Here is a 21745-nt window from a genome sequence, read left to right on the forward strand (position 1 = left end):
CAGCGCAGGCGACGTGCCGCAGCCAATCACACCTGCAGGTGGTGCCCTAGGCGGCGGGGCAGCGCCCCGGCCACCCGCGCGCGTGCGCCCCGGCCCCGCTTCCTTCTGGGGGTTGTAGTTCTCGGCGGGCAGGGCGGGAAGCGGTCGAAGTGCCAGGCGCTGCTGCAGCAGCTGGGGTCCTGCTCCCTCCCTATCAGCGCCTTGGGCCTGAGGCGTTACGAGCTGCTTTCGGCCTCGTCGTTGCGCCTACACATTCTTCGGAGGATGGCTGTCATCCTGCGGAGGGGCCTTCCACTTGCAGCCTTCCACCCCCGGAGAGGGAAGCCCGGGGCAGGTCGGCCGGGGCTGCCTGGGGTAGGCGGCTCGAAGCAGGACATCGCGTGTGGCGGCGGGGTTGTGGGGGGAAGAGGGGCCGGAGGGAGCCGCAGATTCCTCGACTCCGGATCGGTTTTGCCTCCTCCCGCGCCGGCGCCCCATTGGCTCTCCTCCGTGCCGCTCTCCTACTGCCTTCGCTTACTGGGCGATGCGGCTGCCTAGTCCCGCCCCCTACTTCCTCGCGCCCGCTGGCTGTGTGGTGACCGGCCTGAGGAGCGGTGGCGGTGGCCGTGGCCGTGGCTGTCCTGGTGGGGCTGGGGTTGGGGCCTGGACCGGAGCCGGGACCGGGCCTTCACTGCCGGTGAGCTAGGGCTACAGCCCCGGGGGGGCGGACGGTGCGGGCGGCACCCTGGGTGGGAGAGGAGGAGGCTGTGCTACACTTGCTGACTCAAAACTGGGAATTACTTCCCAAATTACCAAAACTTTTGCTTTTAAAACGAGCAGGAATGGGAAGAGGGTGCACGCTGGGTGCTTGGTAGCTCTTACAGAAATATGGTGGACGTGTTCTGTTGATCACAGGTATTCTATACCACCTGGGCAGGATAATAGTCAATAGAGTCACCTTTGCACTAGCAACACAGACCAAAAGTTAATCGGACATGCAAGGACGAGCGACAGTCTTGCTGTAACTTACAGGGCTGTGCTTTGGGTTAGAAGGCATCGTTACCTGCCAGTGTCCCAAGCTGGGACTCAGTGCCTGACTGTAAGGCTGACTGAATTTCTTATGTTTCTGTTACAGATCGTGGCTCCCTAGGTGTGGTGTGGCAACCAGAGCGTGACCATGGCAGCCGAGGCTTATAGCTCCTCTGAAGGGGGTCTTCGGCCTTCACCAATAGGCTTAGTCCTTGCTCTCTTGAATGACTCTGATAAGCTAAGTAGATCATACCCCTGGGACAGAAAAAGCAGGAAAAGTCAGCTCTCTGAACTCTGCCGTCTTAGAGCATCTCTTTCTGGTGAGCACAGTATTTTGAGATTGAGTGTCAGCAGTGAAGGTGATGTGTTTCAGACGGTTTCAGATCTTTCTCCTCCCCTCCCTCAAACCTAGAGGGAATAGCAATAAGTGGCTGCCAGAAAGCACTTGTTCAATAAGCATCTAAGCCACAAATTACTGCAGGCTGGGAGAATTTACAGGGGGTGCATTGCTGGATTGGTGCTCTGCACTTGCACTTGTTCCTGGGCAACTTTTATTGGCTGCCATTGGACCACCCTGCAATCTTGTATTACTATCTAAAACACGAAAAATTTCCCAATGAGGAGAAAGATGTTATTATACTGGATTCTGTTAGGAGGGGAAGAACTTTGCAGTTTACAATGCATCTAGATCCAGGCCTTCCTTTTTTTTAACATGGTGAGCCTATTCATACTGCATGTGGTGCATAAATGCAGAGATGTCCTTGTGATGAGTTGTTCATAATGCTTCTTCCAGTACTCCTAAAGCTTCAAAGCTGCTTACTGTTTTGGGAGTGGAGTGATGGCTTTTTTCTGCTATTGCCATTTCCCAGGGAAATGTTTTTTACAGGCAGAACCTTTGAAAATTTTAGTACAATCACTTGGCATTGTGTAACATAAAACATTGGTGTAGGCACAGGTATTTCAGTGTCACGTCTTGTGAAGAGTTAATTAACTGGTTTCTGACTAATGCAGTATTTAATAAGGGCTTGAACACTTACTGTAATTATATTTAATAACAGTTTAAATTTTAACTTGAGGGATTTCAAAACCTTTTAAACTCATGTTAAGTGAAAAATAAAAGTTAACTAGTCTGGTTGAATCTTATGGATGTTGGCAATTTTTTTCTAGCCTACGGACTGAAATTAATTGTTCCAGTGGCTGTGATTCAAAAAGATATGTTTGTTAGAATTGTTTCTGTTTTCTTTAGTTTCATTGATTTTATTTTATTGTAATTTCTTTAAAAATCTAGAAGCATATATTTGGGGATTATTTGACAGTTGCTTCAGCTGACAACTATTTTTTTTATTCATTCCTCTAATACTCCTGTAGTAGACTGTTATAGCTGAGTAGCTGATCTTTATCTTCTCACAGGGGAGAAATGGAGCTCTTACTGTTTGTCTTCACTGGCAGCTCGTAACATTTGTACTAGCAAAACTGGTAACTCATGGGCTCAATGGGCTTCTGCCTCTCTCTCCACTTCCATTGGAAGTTCTGCTTCTTGCTCCTTCTTGCATGCCGTCGCCGTGGAGGAATCCAGCCAGCACCTCCCAACTGCTGCACGCAATCCAAACAAAGCCATCTTCACCGTGGATGTCAACACAACAGAGGTATTTGCAGTAGTAACTGCTAAACTAAGCAGGCTGTAACTGGTAGAGGTTGTATGACATCAGACAGGCTAAAATGCCTGTTGTTGTTACGTGTATCTGCAAGCAATCAGAGCGTCGTGAAGGCATTTTATAGTCTGTTCAAGCTCAGTAGTCTTCTAAAGACTGACAATGCATTTATTTCCATTGCAGGTTGTAGTTAGCAAAATATGCAAGACCGTATCAGAAGCATGCATGTCTTGAGTCTTTTTTCAGCTGTGAAGTGGCACAAGGGAAGAAAGGAAAGCAGAATGTTCTTCAAACCTTATGTCTGTTAAGTGCCAACCCTGGGATGGGTTTGTGGTAGCACAAGGCCTCTTTATCTGCCCCAGTAAATATGCCTTTTGCATTGGGAGGAAGAGAATTTCTCTGTTTCTGTCCTGAGAGTAAACATTAATATAAAATTGAGTACTGAAAACTTTAAAGAGCTGTGCCATTTTTAGCTTGACCTGACAGTTTGAGCTTACCCATCTTAATGGCATTTAATCCTGACTTGGTCACAGGCTTAAGTATGTCAATGACTGGTGTGATTACCTTATGCCTTCAGGTGTGGATAAAATTTTGTGGTCTGCCTAGGCTTTACTTGCAAATATAGCTTTGCAGTTTTGCCTCCATGGATGTAATTATTTAAATGACACAAGAAGCTGGAGCTGGTAGGCAGTTAAAAGAAAGCAGGAAACCTAAAAGAAAGCAATGTCTCCAACCTCCTTAACCAAGAAAATGCGTGGGCAAGGGATGTCCTAGAATAAGAAGCTTTAGTGAACTGTTTTTTAAGAATTCAGATTTTTAAAGAACCCCTCCATTTCCACCAAGAGGAAGGGATATTATAAGACACTAAAGCAACAACATGAGGAGATGATGATCTATTAACAAAACTTACTGCGTTTATTCTTTGTTTTGTTTTGGTGGTTTTTTCTGCTTTTCTAGATCCTAGTGGCTAATGACAAAGCCTGCAAGCTGCTTGGGTGCAGTAGTCAGGAAATCATTGGTCAAAAGCTGTCCTGCTTGATATCCAAATCCAGTCAAGAAGTATGGGAAGCTGTGGGTGAGGAGTACATAGAAACTGATGAATGTTCATCGGTGGTTTCAGGAACTATGGTACGTGACATGTTCAAGGAAATATTCCTAACCATATACAGTGTTTTTGTAGGCTTTCGTTTGGGGTTTTGGGGGTGGTTTTGACATTTGCAATATAATTTCCTGATATATTTAACTTTGTGGGCATTTGGCAATTATGTCATATGTAGGACCATTCGGTTTAAAAGTTTGCAGATGTGGGAATTCAGAGGCCAAAAGATGTTTTGGGGGGCACCTGTGAGAGCCTTGCAGCTGCTAACGTGTATAGTCATGATGACTTGACCAAATCAAAACTTAAAGGACATTAGATTTAAAAAAAATAAAATAAAATCAATACAGTTGCTTAACATGGAAAAACCTGTTATGGAGAAGTTCCAGATTGTCTGGTCTTTTAAAATATTTTTAAAATTATCTTAAATTGCATTGTGCATATTATAAAGTTACAGGTAGGTCAAATACCGTGAAATGTCTGTGCCAAAACACCTAGTTGGTGCAAAAGAATGGAATTGATATTTTGCCTATAGTGGGGTTGTTTATTAAAGAGCTGCATGAGAAATGTCTCAAAATTATTTTCTTTTGCTGCTTTTGTGAGCTGTCACTTGAAAATACTTGGAAAATGACCTCATATTCTTCCTGGTGTATTATTTTTGTACTGAAATTGTCAGCATCTCGGAGCTTGATCTTCCTCAATTGGATAGGGGGGGGTGGGGAAATATCTAAGTGTGATTCAGTGAAATCCAGGATTAAAATTAATTGTCTGATAAAGGCACTAATTCCAAGCCATAGCCATTCCAAGTACTTTATAGGAGTCACTGTGTAATTCATAAACCCATTCTGTCAGGATCACATAAAAATGATAAAAGGCTTGATATGAACACTGCAGGTTATGAGATAAGTAAACATTTTCTGATTTGAGGAGAATCTTCTCCTGTAAGAAATTAAACTGCTATTTTTGCAGCTGACAGTAAGAACTGTGTTACTAATGTGGAGTATTCATTAACACCATGGGACATCCCTTAAATAAGGCACCTCTGAAAGGCACTTCTCACTAAATGCAAGGTATTAGATTGGCACATTTATTATGCTGAAGGAAATGCCTTTAGTCTTCCTGAGGCAGGGAGAGAAGATACAAAAGCAACAATGACATTTTGTGTATGATCAGTGAATTATTTGCAAACCTTTTCATCTCTATATAAAAGCTGTGTTTCTTCCAGTAAAAAACTAGTAAGTAGTCAAGAAATAATGTTTTTCTACCAATGATGGGGAGATATCCTGGCTCAATATCTTATTCTTGTTTGAAATTCTTGCTAAGTAACCACAGTCTTAGTAAATTGTGACTACATCTCTGAATCCTATGGAAAGGTGGATATTATAGGCCGTCTCAAAGAGAAGATCCCTGTCTCGGTCTGGCTGAGGCGAATAAGAAGTAAGGACAGCCAGTGTTGTGTGGTTGTGCTGGAACCAGTGGAAAGACTTTCAGCTTCTGTTTCCTTCAGGGTTGACGTGAGTGTTTTCCTAATGATCAAATCAGATGGCGGTTTGTGAGAGTTAATGTGTGAATGAAACATGTCTAAAAGCTAGCAGGCACGTTACTGTTTGTGAACACAAAGTGTGTGCATAGCACTGCCTGAAACCAGTATTGTATGTGCAGGACCTGTGCATATTTCTCCCATGCATCTCGTCTTGACGTATTCAACAAGTCACATTAAAATTCACTGTCTGTTGCCCATGGACATCTTAGACTTGAACAGTGACAGTTCGGCAGGGGGTTGCTTATTCATGGGAGGGGTGCCCTTGTGAATGGATCAGCTTGCTGAGGAAAAGTTCTGTGAGGAGCATTGGACTCCCCTGCTTCTCCCCTGCAGCAAAGGGCAGGATCTCTGCACGATAATGTCGGAGAAGTGTTGCATTATGCTATGTCTGCTTTTACTGAGGTAGTTGTATCCATGAAGAGACTGCAGAATGAAACTTCCTGCCGTTTGCTCAGATATTTGCAGAAACTGTTGTTAAAGGATTGAGTGGACTGTGGCTAAAATGCTAAAATTAAAATAGTCCCATAAATTTTCTTCCCAAGGGAGAGATTACATCATGTGACCTCCTTTTTGCCCATCTCCATGGCTACCCAACATTGGAAGAAGTAGTTGGGCTCCACATAAAGGACCTGATTCCTTCTGTGCAGATCCCTCCTCTAGACAAAAAAATCCCAAAGGTATAGTATCAGCACCAACCATGTTCTTCCATACCCTTCCCATTTGGAACATAGGGGCACACTCTTTTCCCTCCTTATGTAACAGAAGAAAGCCTTTTCAGAGAGAAGCGTACGTCCCCTGAAAAAGGGTATGCTGTTTATTCATGGAGCTGCTGTCTGAATATTTCCTAACTAGGAATGAGACCAAGCCCTGACTTCTCACTGTGGAATCTGTCCTGGTGAAAGACACTTTTTTCCAATCCTGGTTTTTTAAGAAACCATGCTGTCTCTCTCAGCTCCCTAAAATTCCTTTGAATTCTTTAGCCCGTTTCAGTCATGTCTTTCTGAGGAGTGAAAGTCTAAAGAACACCCAGATCTTGCAAATGCCAAGATAGTTGGCATTTGCATGGCATTCAACTATCTAGGCAGCTAGATAGTTGAAAGAGGCCTTATTAATGCCTCATTTGCTGAAAAGCTGCAGCATGGACTTTCCTGGTCTTCATCATCAGGATATTCACACAGGAGTTCAACACTGGATTCCAAATACTTAGAAAACCAGACTTGTTTTTTTGATATTCACAGGATTGGTTCATTTTTCTTTTCCTGCTCCTTTTTCCTGAGAATGTTTCTGTGTAATTTTATATCAGTACTGAATAAAAACAAAACATTTGGTTAGTTAGAGATTTTCTGTTTGTTTGGGGTTTGGGTTTTTTTTGCTTTAATTTAGAACCTCAGGATCCAGCGAGCTGTAGGCCGATCCAGAGAGGGTAATGCATTTCCTCTCAGTTTAAAGCTGCAAGTAAGCCTTCTGGAGGAGGACCAAGCAGCAGTGCAGAAAGATGGTGTTCCGCAGACAGAAAAAGAAGGCTCTTTCACAGGCTATCATTACTCTGCTACAGTCGTGGTTTTCTCCACCATCAGTGGTCTTGTTACTGTCGAGTCAGATGGAACCATCTGTGGCATCAAGGATAGTTTTGCTTTAATGCTCTTCGGCTATGAGAAGAAAGAACTCTTGGGAAAGGTAAGGTAGGAGTTTTAATCCCTCCCAAAAGACTGCTACGTCTGGCAGCATATCCATTGGAATTGTAAAGTTGTCTTTTACACTCGTTTCTGTCTGTCACAAAACCTCTGTGTTTCATGTGTCGGCGAGTGAGTTGTTGGATGATATGCAAATTCCCTTGCTGTAACTGCTAAGTCTTGCAGTGCTGAGGAGCTAGTATGGATTTCAAGTACATGTTCTCCATCAGTCAGGTGGATCACTTTTGCCTGGCTATTCATCAGAATCGGATCCAAAAACATGGATTGTTAGCATTTGCCCCCAACCTGTGAGAGTCAGCTTAGCTTTGTAATGTTTCATTCCGTGTTTTAGAACATTACATTCCTGATCCCTGGTTTCTATAACAACATGGAGAGAAGCAGTGACTATTCTTTGCCATTACCTCCTCTTGACGACTCCATGGGGACAGAGGGTGAGTGCATCTTTGAAGATGTTACTGCCTGCCATACAACTGGCTCTGGCTGCTGGAACAAAGGTAAAATGAATAGAGACGAGAGATTTGCCTATGAACATGGGAACATGATTTGTAAAAGCAGCGTACCTCCGTGCAGTTTTTAAATTGGATTTCCACTGTAACCTAAGGCAAACAGAATTGTTCACCTAAGGTTGTGCTTCTCTCTTTGTTGCTAAGAAGATGAAACTGAATATCCAAGTTGGAAATTACACTGTTAATAGAGAATGCTTTGTATTTAACGAGCACTTCCCTTTCTCTCCCTCCCCTGTTAGGCTATCTCTGAGTATTTTAAGACGTGTAAAATATAGCTTTTGTGACAGTACTGCAGCGGAACTGTAGATATTTAGGACTAGTATTTTAAGGAAGAATTCTAATATTCTTCTGAATTGGTTCATGTTGCTGGCTAATATTCAATGTTACATTGCTGTGGTGTTTCAGTTAGGAGTCATCGCATATTCCTCTGATGCACTTTGCTGCATTTACAAAGAATTTGTCAAAATTTTATTTCTCTGAACACAACAGGAATAAACAGAAGCAAGGAAGCCTCATGTCTCCAAATCTGTCTTTCCAGCTAACTCTGCCCAAAACAGAGAACACAAGCAAGTGCATACTTTCATCTGTATTGCAAAAGATCTTTCATGCTGGTTTTGTCTCTTTCATTTCTTTTTTTTCCCTGTTTTCTTTTTCTCTTTTCTTTGCTTAGAAATGCAAATCTGCATTGAAACCAATGCACACTACTGGAACAAAGAAGAGTTAGTAGACAGTATGCAATTTCTTAGGTAATTCTTTGATGAAGTGATGCCTCTAATCTAGGAGTAATTCAGTTCTTTAGTGAGGAAGCATTGTTGGCATTCAGCCTTTACTAAATGGAAGGATGTTTCTAGATTCAAGTCTAGATTTGTTCACTCATTAACAATACTTAGTTTGCTTCATCTTACAAACTTATGTTTTTCTCTTTTGATCTGTTGTCACTGGGGAAGGAAGGAAGTTCTTGTCTTATTCTTTCTCTTAAACATATTTAGACTGTATACTTTTTGTTTTGCAATTTCAGTGAGTTATATAAATGCAGTCTAAACCTTTTCATTTTAAGTGTTTGGAATGGAGAGTGTATGTGTGTTTTCGTTGGTTTGGGTTTTTTTTGCTGCTGCTATTTGTATGATCACTTTATTTCCAGATTTTGTATGGTCATTGGCCTTTTTTTAGGTCTCTGAACTTCAATCCAAGTAGCTAACCCAGAAGGCTAATACTTGTCCAAGAGCTTTGATAGGAAGGCAAATTTTAGCAGCCCTGAAACATTTAGATTCCTGCATGTGATGACTTCTCAGGCTGAAGTAGAGTGGAGTGCTCACATTTGCACCACTTTGCCTTAATCAAGTCTTTTATACTCAATTCCTTCGGGACGAGACAGACCAAGGCAGTTCCAAGATTGTTTTTAATCACTGTAGTCTCTGAAGCCTAAACAAAAAAGGCTAAGTTGGTATGGTTTTGTTTCTTGTTTGGTACAGACAGCAGCTTCTTGGCTGCATCTTTAGCAAGCCTTCTGTCAAGAGATGAAGAGCAGAAATTGCAACAAAGACACAAAGACGACAAATTAATACATGATGAAACTAAACAAAAGAATGGGACTGGTTTATTTTCTACTCTCTCACCTCCTGCAGTGGCATCCACACCTTCTAATAGGTAGGCATTTCATGGACTGCATATTCACTTTGAAAAATTAAGAGCCATGGTGGCAATCATCAGCAAAAACTGTTTTTTTCACCTCTATGATGTCTGTGGGAAGGTGTAATAACAGCCTTCCACACTTTGCTCTCTTTAGAATCTGAGCACTGTTTGCAAGACAGGTTGAATTTTGCCTACCTTAGATTTTTGTTTAGATCTGTACAATCTACAGTTGTAAAGTTATAGGCGTTCCATCTCTAACGGGGACCAAATGCTTCACCCAAGCTAGGGAAGGTAATTAAGTTCTATCTTTGCTAGATCAGAAACAGTGGATGTTTATCTCCTTCCATGGTATCCACCACCAGCTGGTGTTGCACTGAAGCTAGCTTACCTGGAATGAATTCTAAATGTTATTCCTTCCAGCACTCGATGTAACTGTCAGGTCATCCATTAAAACAGGGTACTGTGTTACTTAAGTCCAGCCATTTTTATTGTACCTTTTCAGGTTTTTTTCCTGTTAGGAGGTTAGAAGTTCTGCACAAGTACCTATATGATGCACATGGCTTATCTTAAGTTAAATTTTAAGCCTTCCACATTAACAATTCTAACCCTCAGAAAATATTTACTGCCCTTTTTAATATATAGACTATTACAGCACAGTTCTTGCTGCTTTTTAAAGACACTGACAGTCTCATTGTTTCCTTGTGCTCTCCTGGGTTTATGCCTCTCATGTCATAATTGGATTGTAAGTGCTCTGCTGCATGGATTGTTTTTCTACTCCGCATTTTTAGTAATAGAAATGTTTGTAAAATACTTTGTGCTATGGGCTTCAGTGAACCATGGTTAAATTGATGGATGGGGACATCCATCTTCTGTTGGACAGACAAGGGATCTTCTGTTCTCAAGACTAGAAGTATCCTGCCACGTGTACTGGGTTTTTGTTGTGGTGAATGATCTATGATATATATTTAGAAATTAAGCTAGAGAAGGACATAATCCATAGGGAAAGAGTGCCATTCGAGTGTACCTGCTCTTCTTTGGCCAAGATGGAATTTGTTAGGATTTTGGATGCCTGCGCCAACAGCTTTCTGCCTTTTTCTTTTAAACTTAAAACAATTGGTGCAGGTTTTAAACAGTGACCATGGTAATGGAAGAGTGGATTGTATACAGTATGACAGTTTTCTCATTCTTTTGTCATCATGATATCACTAATAACTTTGAATCCTTGCAGCAAAGACAGCATTGCTACCAATGACCTGTCAGCCCACCATAGAGAGCCTTATCCTGAAACCTGGCTTGACAGAATGAGAGCAGTGGAACAGTGTAGAACAGTGGAAATGGCAGGATCAAATAATTCTGAAAAGATGCTCTCTGCAAGGCTCTCTCCCATGTCATCTGATTCAGAACAGTTGGATTTAGGTCAGAACATGAAGATTACAGTACAAAGCAGTGACAGTGCAGTATCTGGTGCATCTGAGACTCAAAATGCCAGTGAGACTAGTATCTTGCCTAACCAACTACAAGTTCGTCATCAAAACCTCAAGGAAGTAAATTGTCAGCAGGTCTGTAGATTACCATATGAAATGCTGAAGCATCAGCACTCCACTGATGCCTGGGAACAGGCTTCTTCAGCAAATGTTGCCTGGTTGCCTGTTTATTCTAGACTAGAAGGCAATCTAGATACTGCATCCTATGGCCCAATTAAGCTGTCTTCTGATGTTACTTGTAACTCACCTGGAACACCAACAATAGATGAACCATTGTCTGGGGCAACACTGGACTACCAACAAGGCTTTCAAAGCCACATGGTTACAGGGCAGCTGTCAAAAACAAACTTGATGTGTGATGCAAAACATTCCAGCCTTGAGCATGTTGTTGTTGAAAACTGCCTGCTAAATGATGCTTCATCCTTCTTTGCAAATGGAAGAAATACTATCCATGATGTTTGCTCAGGAAATAAAATGGGTTGCAGTGCTTCTGCACCAGGAGTTGCCACGTCCTCTGAAGATGTTAAAGAATCAGACACTGAGCTGAACTGTGTTTGCTCTGGTCTTGAGGTACTGGGTCTGAATATTGATGTCAAGGAGAACTCAAACAATTGTTTAGGTATTACTGCAGCTCTTGCAGGAGCATCCTCCACTAATGCAGCAGACTTGGCTGTAGGCAATATGCTAACTCAGAAAAACAGTGCCTTTTCAACTGGGCAAGAAAAGCAGCTGTTGAATGGTGTTGCCATAGAAGATGGTTCTGGGTGGCTGGCCTCCCGAAGGCATGTAGAAAACTCTGAGGAATCCTCCAAAGCACTTCTTGAGAAGCCTGAAACTCTTGCAGAGACTGTGGGGGACAACTTCAACAGAAACCCACTGGAAAGCAAAGGCAGTCCTGAAGAAGACTGTCAGTTGCATGGGCAGCAAAATATGGAGATAAAAGTAACATCGACCCCAGTGAAACAAGAAGGAAGGCTGAATCCAGCAGCTCCTTTGACCTTGGAGATTCTAGAAGGCAGCTACACTGGGAATTGCTGCCACAGAGATGGTTCACAATTAAGTAAGTTAAACCTATTTCTCCCCTTCCCACAACTTTTATTGGGGTGCTCTTTTTCACCCACATTTTTGCAGAAGGCAGACAGTTCTGCTTAGAAGCTCACAGTGGAGAGGAAGGAAGAAGCTGTAGCATCCAGGAAGAAAAAATGGTATTTAAGTCTACTCAGAAGGTACTGGAAAAGCAGGTTGTATAAAATACAAAGCTACTAAGAAATTAATCCAGACTGAATGGTCAGAAATATTCTTAAAACACAATTAAAAGATTTGAACCTGATAACTTCTTCTGAACAGAAAATATAAAGTCCATTGTAAAACTTGTATTTAAATTGTATAATGGAATGTTTCCTTTACTCCTCCAGTTGGATACTGTGGCTTGTTGTATAAAATCCTCATTTTTATGTAATTTAGAATAACGATGTGAAATTAATAATCACAATCAGACACTGACAAAAGTTTCTGCTGGTGGGTGGGAACTATGGAGGTAGCCGCCAAGTATCTCTAGAATAGCTGTGCTTTTGTTGGCCCCTCTGATGATTCCTTACTGAGTAGGTGTTCCTCAAATGAATAATGGAGGAATTCATTTTGTTAAGAGCTCAGAATTCTGTCCTAAAATGTCTGTTGTCTCATTCAACACTAAAGTTTCATTCTACCATTTTAACTTCCTCACCTGTTTCTACAGGTATACTCTTTGAAGTGAAACGTGTAGAACTGCAGGGCCACGCCATACTTTTCTGTGTCTGGGTGGTGAAAGACCTTCTACAGAGCCAGAAGGAAGCTGTAGCAAAGAGACAGCTTTTGCTCTCCAGTCTAGCAAGCTCTGCCCAGTCTATTGCTGATCTTTCCACAAATAATCTTGGAGAAGTAAGAAATCCTACCATTGTATAATTCTCTCCTTGTTTGACTGTTAAGCTGAAGCTAAAGTCAAAAAGTTTTTCCAATTAAAATAATGTCATGAGGTGGTGGGTGGATATTGCTGTTTCTTTGTTTCCCTATTTTTATGTCAAAAGAAATGTTTCAAATTGCTATTTTGTAACATTTCCAGTAGTGTGTGTTTGGCTTAGTGTAGTTACCTTTCCAGTCTGAACAATGAAAGCACCTCATTTAAAATTTGTTCTTAGTCTGGTTTAAGTACATCTACATAGAAGTCTGCACCAATGTGGTGAGATTAATTTGTAAACGAATGCAATCACACTGGCACCAATGACACAACATTATTTAAAAAGGAAATACTAGGCTGAAAACTTCCCTTGACTAACTTGTGTCAACAAAAGAAAACTGCAGTTTTTAGCTGCCTCCTGAGATGCTGCATTTGGGATAGTGTTCAGAAAGCTAACACCGCATAGCTGAATGGTAGGTATATGTCAATGCCATAAAATCCAAACACAGAACTGCTCAGGCCTGCTTTTTAGTTAGTAGTGGGGTGTAAAACTGACAGTACTTTGACCAAGGCTGTAGAGGACAATAGTATCTTTGATCAATTGAAATAGCTAATGGTGATCTTCTAGATCCATTGAATAAATGTATGCATTCCCTAGATCTTTACGTAGCTGGATTTTATGATGACCTTAACAGAGAAGTACATACATATTTAAGTATCACATGTGTAACACATATAGTGGTGACCGTTCCAAACTACAGGAGATTCTAAGGAGCTGCTGTTTATTGAAATGTACTGCAAATTAGAGATGTAGTTTCTTTCCTGTCTCACTTTTAATCAGTGAGCTGGAAGATAAAGTAGATATTTGAGTGAAAAGCTTGGCTATTGGCAAAACTTGCTATTTGGAATATTTTTTATGAGACCTTTGAGAGCTGAGTAATAAGGCGGCTCTTGTTTACCTTTTAGAAAATCATCTTCCATGTACATGCACATGTATGTTGAAAGACAAGCAGTTCTGATCATTTCATGTATAACTCCAAATTTCACTATTCCAAACAAACGCCCCCATGAGATTTGTTGTGTTTCTTCTCAGTATGTCATAAAGATGTTATATAACATCTAAAGATGTTCGATGTTATGTATAACGTGAAGATGTTGTCATGCATTTTGGACACCATCTTTGGTGGAGAAACGTAATGATTGCTGAGACAAACAACCCCAAGTCCTATCCTCAGAGCAAGAAAAACTTCTGTTGTGTTTAATTTCTCATGCAGTGTTGCAGGCCTTGGTAGGAAGGCATGTGACGTTTCTTTACTAGGGATTTTACTGGGGTGTTAAAATTTAGGAGGGTATGCCTTGAACTTGTTTGCTCTTTGTGTCTGCTGAGAGACCAATCTACAGAACTGAAATGCTTGCCAGCATTGCCAGAAAGTTTGGTAAACACTGGTAATTTAATATACTAACTCTTTTTAGGTTACTGAGGCAAATAGAAAGTGCCAAATTTATAGACAGGGCTTAAAGCAGCACCTTTTTAGTTCTGTCCATATAGAATACACTTACCTGGAAAAATTACAACATTGGAAGTAACCTACTTTTTCTTCATCAAATAAAGTTATCATTTGGTGATAGACCACAATTAATTCATTTTCCTACTTGCACAGAGAGTTTTGTGTGAGCATTTAAGGTGCATATGTTTCTGTTTTCTTTACCTTTCTCTGAATTAAGCAGTATTTGTAGCTGCTGAGAGCTGACTGTTGACTTAACTTGTCTTGTATGGTGGTTACATCAACATACAGTTCTTGCTATCAAAACCAAAGATCACTTACTCCTTTTAGCTATTCTTGCAGGTGTGTATAAACATGATTCTGTGGCTTGCTCATTTTTTTTCTTGTGATGTTTTTTTACCTGTACCTAGTCCATCAGATCAACCTCACTTTTTGAGAATTCCCGAAGAGCTGAAGAGCTTGAAGGATTAAGGGCATGTGAGGGAGAATACGCAAAAAATTACAACACTCTCCATCTTATTGGCAAAGGATCTTTTGGCTTTGTCTGGACTGCCAGGGGCAAGAAAGATCACCAGGAGGTTAAATATTTCTTTTAGATCTCATTGCAATAAGTATTTAGGATAAACTGAAAGATTAAGGTGTTCGTATTCTGTCAACACTACACTATTAAAAGCTGATATTTGGTAGATCGGGATTTTCCTTTGTTTAAACAGAAATCTGAAATCACTAACCTCATGGAAACAGGACAGCAAAATGTTTGCATTGGTGTAGTATATGAATGTTACCTAAGACAACAGGCACAGAGTAAGTCTGACCATGTAGCTAATTTAACCTGTTGAAAGAAGTATACATTAAGCTTAACAGAATTACAGGTTTTAGTCTTCCGTTACTAAAGAGAATGACAAATTTCAACCATGCCACGACTCAAGAATGTGGAGTAGACATGTTGAGGTTATGGGACCCTCCTCTTTATCAGCAGAAGTATTTTGGGTGTTGAGTGGCAAGCTCTCATGTTTCTCTGCATGGATGTCAAGTGCTCATTTCCCTCCACTGCAGCCCTATGCCAGAAGTCACCACTGCTGTAACTGGGTTGATAAGAGAACTGGCCTGTCAAAGCCTTTGCAATTCGGAGCATCAATAAAAAGAAAATAGATATATTCCATTTCTGTGCATCGTTTAGCTTCTAAGATACTATAAGATACTATAAGCAATGCACATTAGGTTACTTCTGTCCTTCTAGTAATATGAGTCACTAATGTTTTTCCTGGAAATTAACTTACCAAACACTTAAAGCCATACTTTTGCAGGTGATGCTGAATTCTGTTGTCTGTCTAGGTTGTCGTAAAGTTCATCTGGAAGGAGAGGGTGCTTGAGGACTGCTGGGTAGATGATCCTGATCTGGGGAGAGTTACTCAAGAAATTGCAATCCTGTTGAAGCTGCAGCACCCCAGTATCATTAAGGTACAGTGAACTCGGAGTGAATGCAGTTTGAACTTTGAATACTTGGTGTCTCGTGTTACTCTTCAGGAGTGAGGAAGTGTCCTGTATTAAATCTACCTTTGCAGGAAAGAAAGGAACCCACCTGTCCTGCTGTGTTTTGGAGGGTATTTTACAGCAGACTTGCTTGCTTTGACACTTTTACCCCAAACAATCGATGTAAACATAGATCTGAAGGTGTGACTCTTAACAGAAAAAAAGCCTGTACATTATTTCAAGATGATACAATTCATATCTCAGAAGTGTGATGTCACATCTGAACGTATACTAGTTCAGTAAATAATCTGGATACATATCTTGATTACTCTTCTTTGTTTTGGGGTTGTTGGTTTTGTTGTTTTGGTTTTTTTTCCCCCAGAAAGAGAATTCCTCTTGGTATTAATTCTGCTCTCAGTTTTAATTGTGCTGTCTTTTCAGGAAACATTTGTGCTTAGTGAAATGAGACTTCAAAGATTGTAATATACGTTGATTAAATCTCCAAGAGGAGAGCGGTGTTTGTTTAAAAAAAAAAAAAAGGGCAGTTTGAGGATGAAGCACATTATTAAAAAAAGTGTTATTTATAGGTGCTGGATGTATTTGAAAATGAGCACTTCTTCCAGCTGGTGATGGAGAAGCATGGATCTGGTCTGGATCTCTTTACATTCATTGATAATCAGCCTAACTTGGATGAGCCATTAGCAAGCTATATATTCAGACAGGTGAGAGCTGGGAATGTACAGTTGCTATGTGCAGGTGAGATTTGGTTAATATAAGAACCAGGACCCTATTTCACTCAAAAGAATTACTGGCTAATCAGCAGGCATGCTGAATCAGTCATGCTCAATACCTGCAGAACTTTTCCTCATTATTCTGTAGAGCTGGTTTCTAGCTAACTGAACTGCTACCTGCAGAAACCTTTTCAAGGTTTACTTAGAAGCCTGTAACAAAGAAACCTCTACAGGACCTTACTTCATATGAGGGTTTCCTGTAGAGCCATTGCCTCTTGGCTGTGACTGTAGCAGCACACACCCCCTATCACCTGGATGCCCATTCCTGTAGCAGTCACATTTCCTCTGTGGAAGGAGGAAAGTGCACAGAAGTTGCCCCAAGCCTCACTAAAAGCCATGCTTTCACTTAGATAGATGCTTGATTTAGATTGGTTATGGGGCTAAAGGGCTCTCCTCTTTTTAAGGAATTTAAAATCAAGAAATTGTCTTGGATTTTAACGTGGCATAATGCAAAATACTCAAGGTAGTTTACTGTGAGTCAGGAGCTCGCCTGAGAGCTGAATTGTCCTTTGTTCATTGAGTCAACCACAACAGCAGTCCTCAAGTAATTCCCCCTCACGTGTTTTGGAGTAAATTCCTTGCTCTAAGGTATGCAAGAATTACCTTGCACATGGTAACCCACCGCTGTGTCCACACTCCCCTTGCTGGGGGTGCTGATGGAAGGTGGTAGCCAAAGTGATTCACCTTCTCGGTGTCTGCTGTGCAGTGCGTGTTCACAAATTGCAGTCCATGGTCCCTTTAGACTTCTGATGGATAAGCCCTTTTCCTAAACCAACCTGGCGTTTGTAGGGGTGCTTTGTTACTTCAGACCTGTACAGTATTTCTCTGCAGAGTGAGCTTTGTGTTATAAATAGAAACTTTTCTCCCTCAGCCATCTGCTTTTCTTGCTTAAATATATTGTGGTAGGGATCACGATTGTCACCAAGGTGATATAATTCTGATGTTATTCTTAATTATGGCACTATAGCATGAATCGTGCAGCAAGAAGAATGGAATTTAGGAGTGACTGTATTATTTATACCAAACATCACTCTTAAATGCTTTGTCATCCTGCAGTATTGGAGGCACACAGTAATATCCTTCTGGAGAAATCAAAGGACCCTCCAAATGAAGCTGGGATAAAAATAGAGTAACCTGCAGGATTGTAACAGTAAGCTCTGATGCTTCTAACCAAAAAAACAAGTGCATCGTGACTACAGCATGCCATCTTCCTGCACATTTGTGAGAGGAAAGCAAGCAAAGGCTTTTTTAAGTCTCTCTCACAAGAGCGTTGTAACACCCACTGCAGCAATGCTGACCGGCATGCCCAAGTTCGTTTCCAGCTACCAAAATCAGGATCTGTATCTTGTTTATACAGTGTCAAAACAAGCCAAAACGTGGCTATTGGAACTCTGTGATGCTATGTAGATTGTCCAGAAGGACACCTCTGTGTAGTAACACCTAGTTCTTTCTTCCTCTTTCAGCTTGTATCAGCTGTTGGGTATCTCCACTGTAGAAACATCCTTCACAGAGATATCAAGGATGAAAACATTGTCATTGCTGAAGATTTCACAATTAAATTAGTGGACTTTGGTTCAGCTGCATACCTGGAACCCGGCAAATTGTTTTATACCTTCTGTGGGACAATTGAATACTGCTCACCAGAAGTGCTGTCTGGCAAACCGTATGTCACCCTCTGAAAAGTAATTTTTGTGTCCATCACACCAAAAAAATGCATGTGCAGGGCTGGAATATAGAAGCCAAGCTGCTTTGCCATTGGTGCTCTGCTAGAGTATCTAACTGTGGAAAACTGCAGTGAGATTTAGGGCACTTGCAGTGACAGAAATTACTTGTAAAGGTTTGAATGCATACAAAGTTGTTTCTGACGAAGTCTGTCGACAGGCTTTCTTATTCTGGTCAGGTGTTTTGCAAAGCCTTGTACTAATGTTTGTCCTACTGCAGAGCTGAGTTCAAGAACAAGCCTATGATTGTAATTTCCAGCCTGGTAGAAGAGTCTGGATGAGTTGTGTTGTGACTTGAATGTGTCCTATTTCCTTAATTTTTCACAATATGTACATCAGCTTGCTAACCTTCTCTTCATACCTGCATATGAACACACTGACATGTTTCTACCAAAACCTGCTCTTTTAGAGAGGTGGTATAAGCAAGTATTGCTGTGTAACATCTGCTCCTTCCCATGCCTGGGTTTTATACTTCTCCCACTCTCATCTCGTCTGTTCCCTTCTATCCTACTTGCTTCCCTGTATGAATTTTTGCAGTTTGACCATTGTTCATCTCCCCGTTGATTTTTGTGCTCCTCTGGACTCAAGGGTTCTTCCCTTGCAGCTTGTCTTGCTATCTTGGACGTGCTGCCCAAATCTTAGCTGTCTTTTCCCTATTCTCTCCTTCTCCGAGTGCTCTTTACGTGGAGGCTGGTGGTCTCACACAAACTCCTGGAGGGAAGCCTTCCCATCACAGGGGTGTAAAAATTAATTGTACGTACAAGTATGTTATCTTGCTCTTGTTTCACAGCTGTTTTCGTGGGTCCTTCAGGCAGCTCCTCTTAATGGGGCAGGGGGGAAAATGCTATGCAAGGAGGAGAGGAAATCCCTGCTGGGCATGAGATGGAAGATGAAGCAGCGCTGCCCTGGGAATTCAGCCTGTTCCTATGTGAAGAAACTGACCCTTTTTCTCAGATGGTGTCTAGATAGTTAATATTTATTTCCAAGTAACTTCTGTTTTGAAAGGGATGGGAGGAGGCAAATGGGATTCCACCGAAGTGCCTGCTCTTCCAGTTAAATGTTTACTTGATATTTTTGGCTTATGGTGGAGAAGGAGGAGGCTTAAGTTCTCTTGTCACCAGCTTACGTGTGTGGAAGTCTAGGTGCATATTATACATACTCATCAACCAAAACTGGTCAGCCGTTCTTTGGTTGTTTTTCTTTCATGGAGAAGTGTAATACAGACTTCTCAAAAACACATGAGAACCTTATTAGAATTCTCACAAGCTTCTTATGTTAAAAATTGGAAATAAGGGCTATCAGCCACCTTTTTTCTTTTTACTTTCTTTAGCACACAATTACGTATTTGCAGTCTGAGTTTATGCAAGTTTATGTCTGCATAGGTACTATGGCCCTGAGCTGGAGATGTGGTCACTTGGTGTCACCCTTTACACCCTAGTACTGGGAGAGAATCCCTTCTGCGAGCTGGAGGAGGCTATGGCAGCTGTCCTGAATCCTCCTCGGCCTGTGTCAAAAGGTGAATTTTTCCTATTTGCTTTTCTAGAGGAGCAGATCTCTTGGGAAAGTATGCGCGGTATTTATTCCCCGGAAATAAAGGGGAAGACTAAAAAGTGCTTCCAAATGTGCTCTGCAATTTTAAAAGCTGCTCACTGAAGCAGAGTTATCTGAGGTATCCTTTTTGGGCAAGTTCTGCAGTTCTTCATGCCTGCGATGAACACAGCTATCTGCCCTATGTGTTATTAGTTTCAAATTCCAGGCCTCTCATTTGTTACGATGACCCAGCCTATCAGCTTGTGAAGCTTCAGTGAGGTTTATACCTGAGAAAACCAGAACAAATAATGCCTGATGGGAAGGTTCGCTCTAGTAGATAACTTTAAGATCAATAATAGCACCCATGTAACACTAATGCAAGTTTTACCTCACTTGAACTATTGCCAATCAATGCCATGTCACTTTCGGGATGGACGATAATGTGTTAATTTATCATTTCCAAATTAATTGTATGCCTTGACCTCACAGGAAAGATACATTGGCCTTGTTTTCTGTTGGAGGTATAGAAAACTAATTGCACATCAGGCTAAAGCAATCTTCATCAGCAAGTCCTCTGGGGTCCTTGAGAGCACTGTGGTTATACGGCTTCAGGGTGCCGCAATAGACTGGTAAATTCTGGAAGCTTTCCCTGAACACTGAGTGCACCTTTAATCACAGATCAAATGGGGGATGACTGCAGGAGAAGACTGGGCTTGGAAGCGGTGGGCCAGGGTTGCCTCTGTGGCATTTGTTTCTATTTCTGTCCTCGTCGGTGTCAACTCTGCTCTTGATTCTCTCTTTTCCCAACCTGGAAATCTCAGGTCATTCCCAGAGCTGAGCACACATGACTAAAGGCTGTGGGAGAACAGTAGTGCACAAGGGATTAACAAGGAGGACTTGTAATTAAAATCTGCATTCTTTGAATACGGACCATGTCTTGCATTCCCAGCATGCCTAAAACACAGCTTGAGCCATTCCTCTTACTGCTGTCTCTCCCCAGGTCTCATGGATCTCATCACCGGGCTTTTGCACCCTGTTCCAGAGCAGCGCACAACTCTAGCCATGTTAGCAGAGGATTGTTGGCTGAAGCAGCCTGTGAACCTGGGTGCTTATAGCTGGGAAGAGGTGTACATCTCTGCTGAGACAGGTGAGACATTGCTCTGAAGGCTTTCTCTTCCACCCACGGCCCGCCAGGCACACAGGAATGACTTAGAAGACTGAGCTATGGTTAGCAAGATGCTTCTCACCAGAAGGTCACCTGCTGATATCCAGATGTGCTCGGTTTGAAGGCATGCCCATTGTCCAGCAGGACCTATGGATCACCCCTCGCTGCTTGTCCTTCTCCCTAGAAAGCAGCAGATTCCGAAACAGTTCCAGCGAGCATGCACACAGAGACAGGCTCCCCACTCCACGCATGGAGAGTGAGGCGTGCTTGAATGGTCCCAGCTGTGAGCGTGCAGATCCTTGCTGGGAAGAAGCAGCAGCTGTGGAGTGCCAGGGCTCAGCTCTGGGCCATTGCGGCCATCCCTCTCCACAGCACCCCATGGAACAGTAACTCCCTTACTACAGGGGACAGGCTCAAGAGCCAACAGGAATTAATTGTAAGCGCTTCTCTCTTGCAGAAAGATTGCTGCTGCTTCTCTCTTGTAGAAAGATCTGGTGTTCAGCACTGAGTGGTAGGCAGGGCTGCTCTGCCTGGGCGGGATTCTTCTAGAAAAGCTTCTCACTAATAATTGTTTAGAATTATTCTTATACAGGATGTGTTTTAAAGCTGAGAGGCGAAGATTTCAATGTCTTGCTTAAATTGGTCATAAGTTAGAATGTATTTTTATTGCCTGTTTTTACTTTTTACATGTAGTTTCACTCTTTCTGAAAAGTGAACGAATAAACGTTGACTGCCCTCTGCGTGTGGATGGGAGTTTGTGTGCACAAAGGATGCCTCAAAAGCAGACACAGAACTGCATGACGTAGGGTTTCCCTCCCTCCCTCCCCCCCTTTTTTTGGGGTCAAAGAATACTGGAAAGAAAAGCAGACTTCCATAAAGAGAATTTTAACCAACTCACAATACTGAGACACGCGTTAACGTAAGGCCATTTCAGGGCCCAGCGCGGCCGCTCTCAGGCTTCCCGGCCTGCTCTCAGACGCCGCCCGCAGGGGGAGCGGGGCGGGGGGCGGGC

General features: G+C 42.0%; 2 protein-coding genes across 6 annotated transcripts in view; both read left to right on the forward strand.

Annotated features, from left to right (window-relative positions):
• Positions 1-251: 251 nt before the first annotated feature.
• On the forward strand, positions 252-21512 carry PASK (PAS domain containing serine/threonine kinase). Of its 5 annotated transcripts, none has more exons than XM_010561262.1 (18): positions 252-334; positions 1115-1328; positions 2419-2654; positions 3618-3788; positions 5130-5270; positions 5842-5976; positions 6683-6976; positions 7325-7487; positions 8972-9146; positions 10360-11675; positions 12351-12532; positions 14464-14631; positions 15389-15514; positions 16114-16248; positions 17781-17980; positions 19421-19554; positions 20569-20715; positions 20918-21512. In XM_010561262.1, exons 2-18 carry the CDS (start codon positions 1157-1159, stop codon positions 21121-21123), a joined length of 4101 nt encoding a protein of 1366 aa, XP_010559564.1. In that variant the 5' UTR covers positions 252-334; positions 1115-1156; the 3' UTR covers positions 21124-21512. The 5 variants fall into 5 exon arrangements, with proteins under 5 accessions (XP_010559564.1, XP_010559563.1, XP_010559565.1 ...); XM_010561261.1 differs by lacking the exon at positions 252-334 and adding an exon at positions 642-676; XM_010561263.1 differs by lacking the exon at positions 252-334 and adding an exon at positions 642-676 and having other exon boundaries at positions 7325-7424.
• MTERF4 (mitochondrial transcription termination factor 4) overlaps positions 21481-21745 on the forward strand; it is a 954-nt gene continuing 689 nt past the window's right edge. Inside the window, exon 1 of the mRNA XM_010561296.1 lies at positions 21481-21490. Within this exon, the coding sequence (XP_010559598.1) occupies positions 21481-21490 (10 nt within the window). The remainder of the gene's footprint in view (positions 21491-21745) is intronic.

The sequence above is a fragment of the Haliaeetus leucocephalus genome, unplaced genomic scaffold (genome assembly GCF_000737465.1).
Source record: "Haliaeetus leucocephalus isolate CR32 unplaced genomic scaffold, Haliaeetus_leucocephalus-4.0 Scaffold143, whole genome shotgun sequence".
Classification (NCBI taxonomy): domain Eukaryota; kingdom Metazoa; phylum Chordata; class Aves; order Accipitriformes; family Accipitridae; genus Haliaeetus; species Haliaeetus leucocephalus.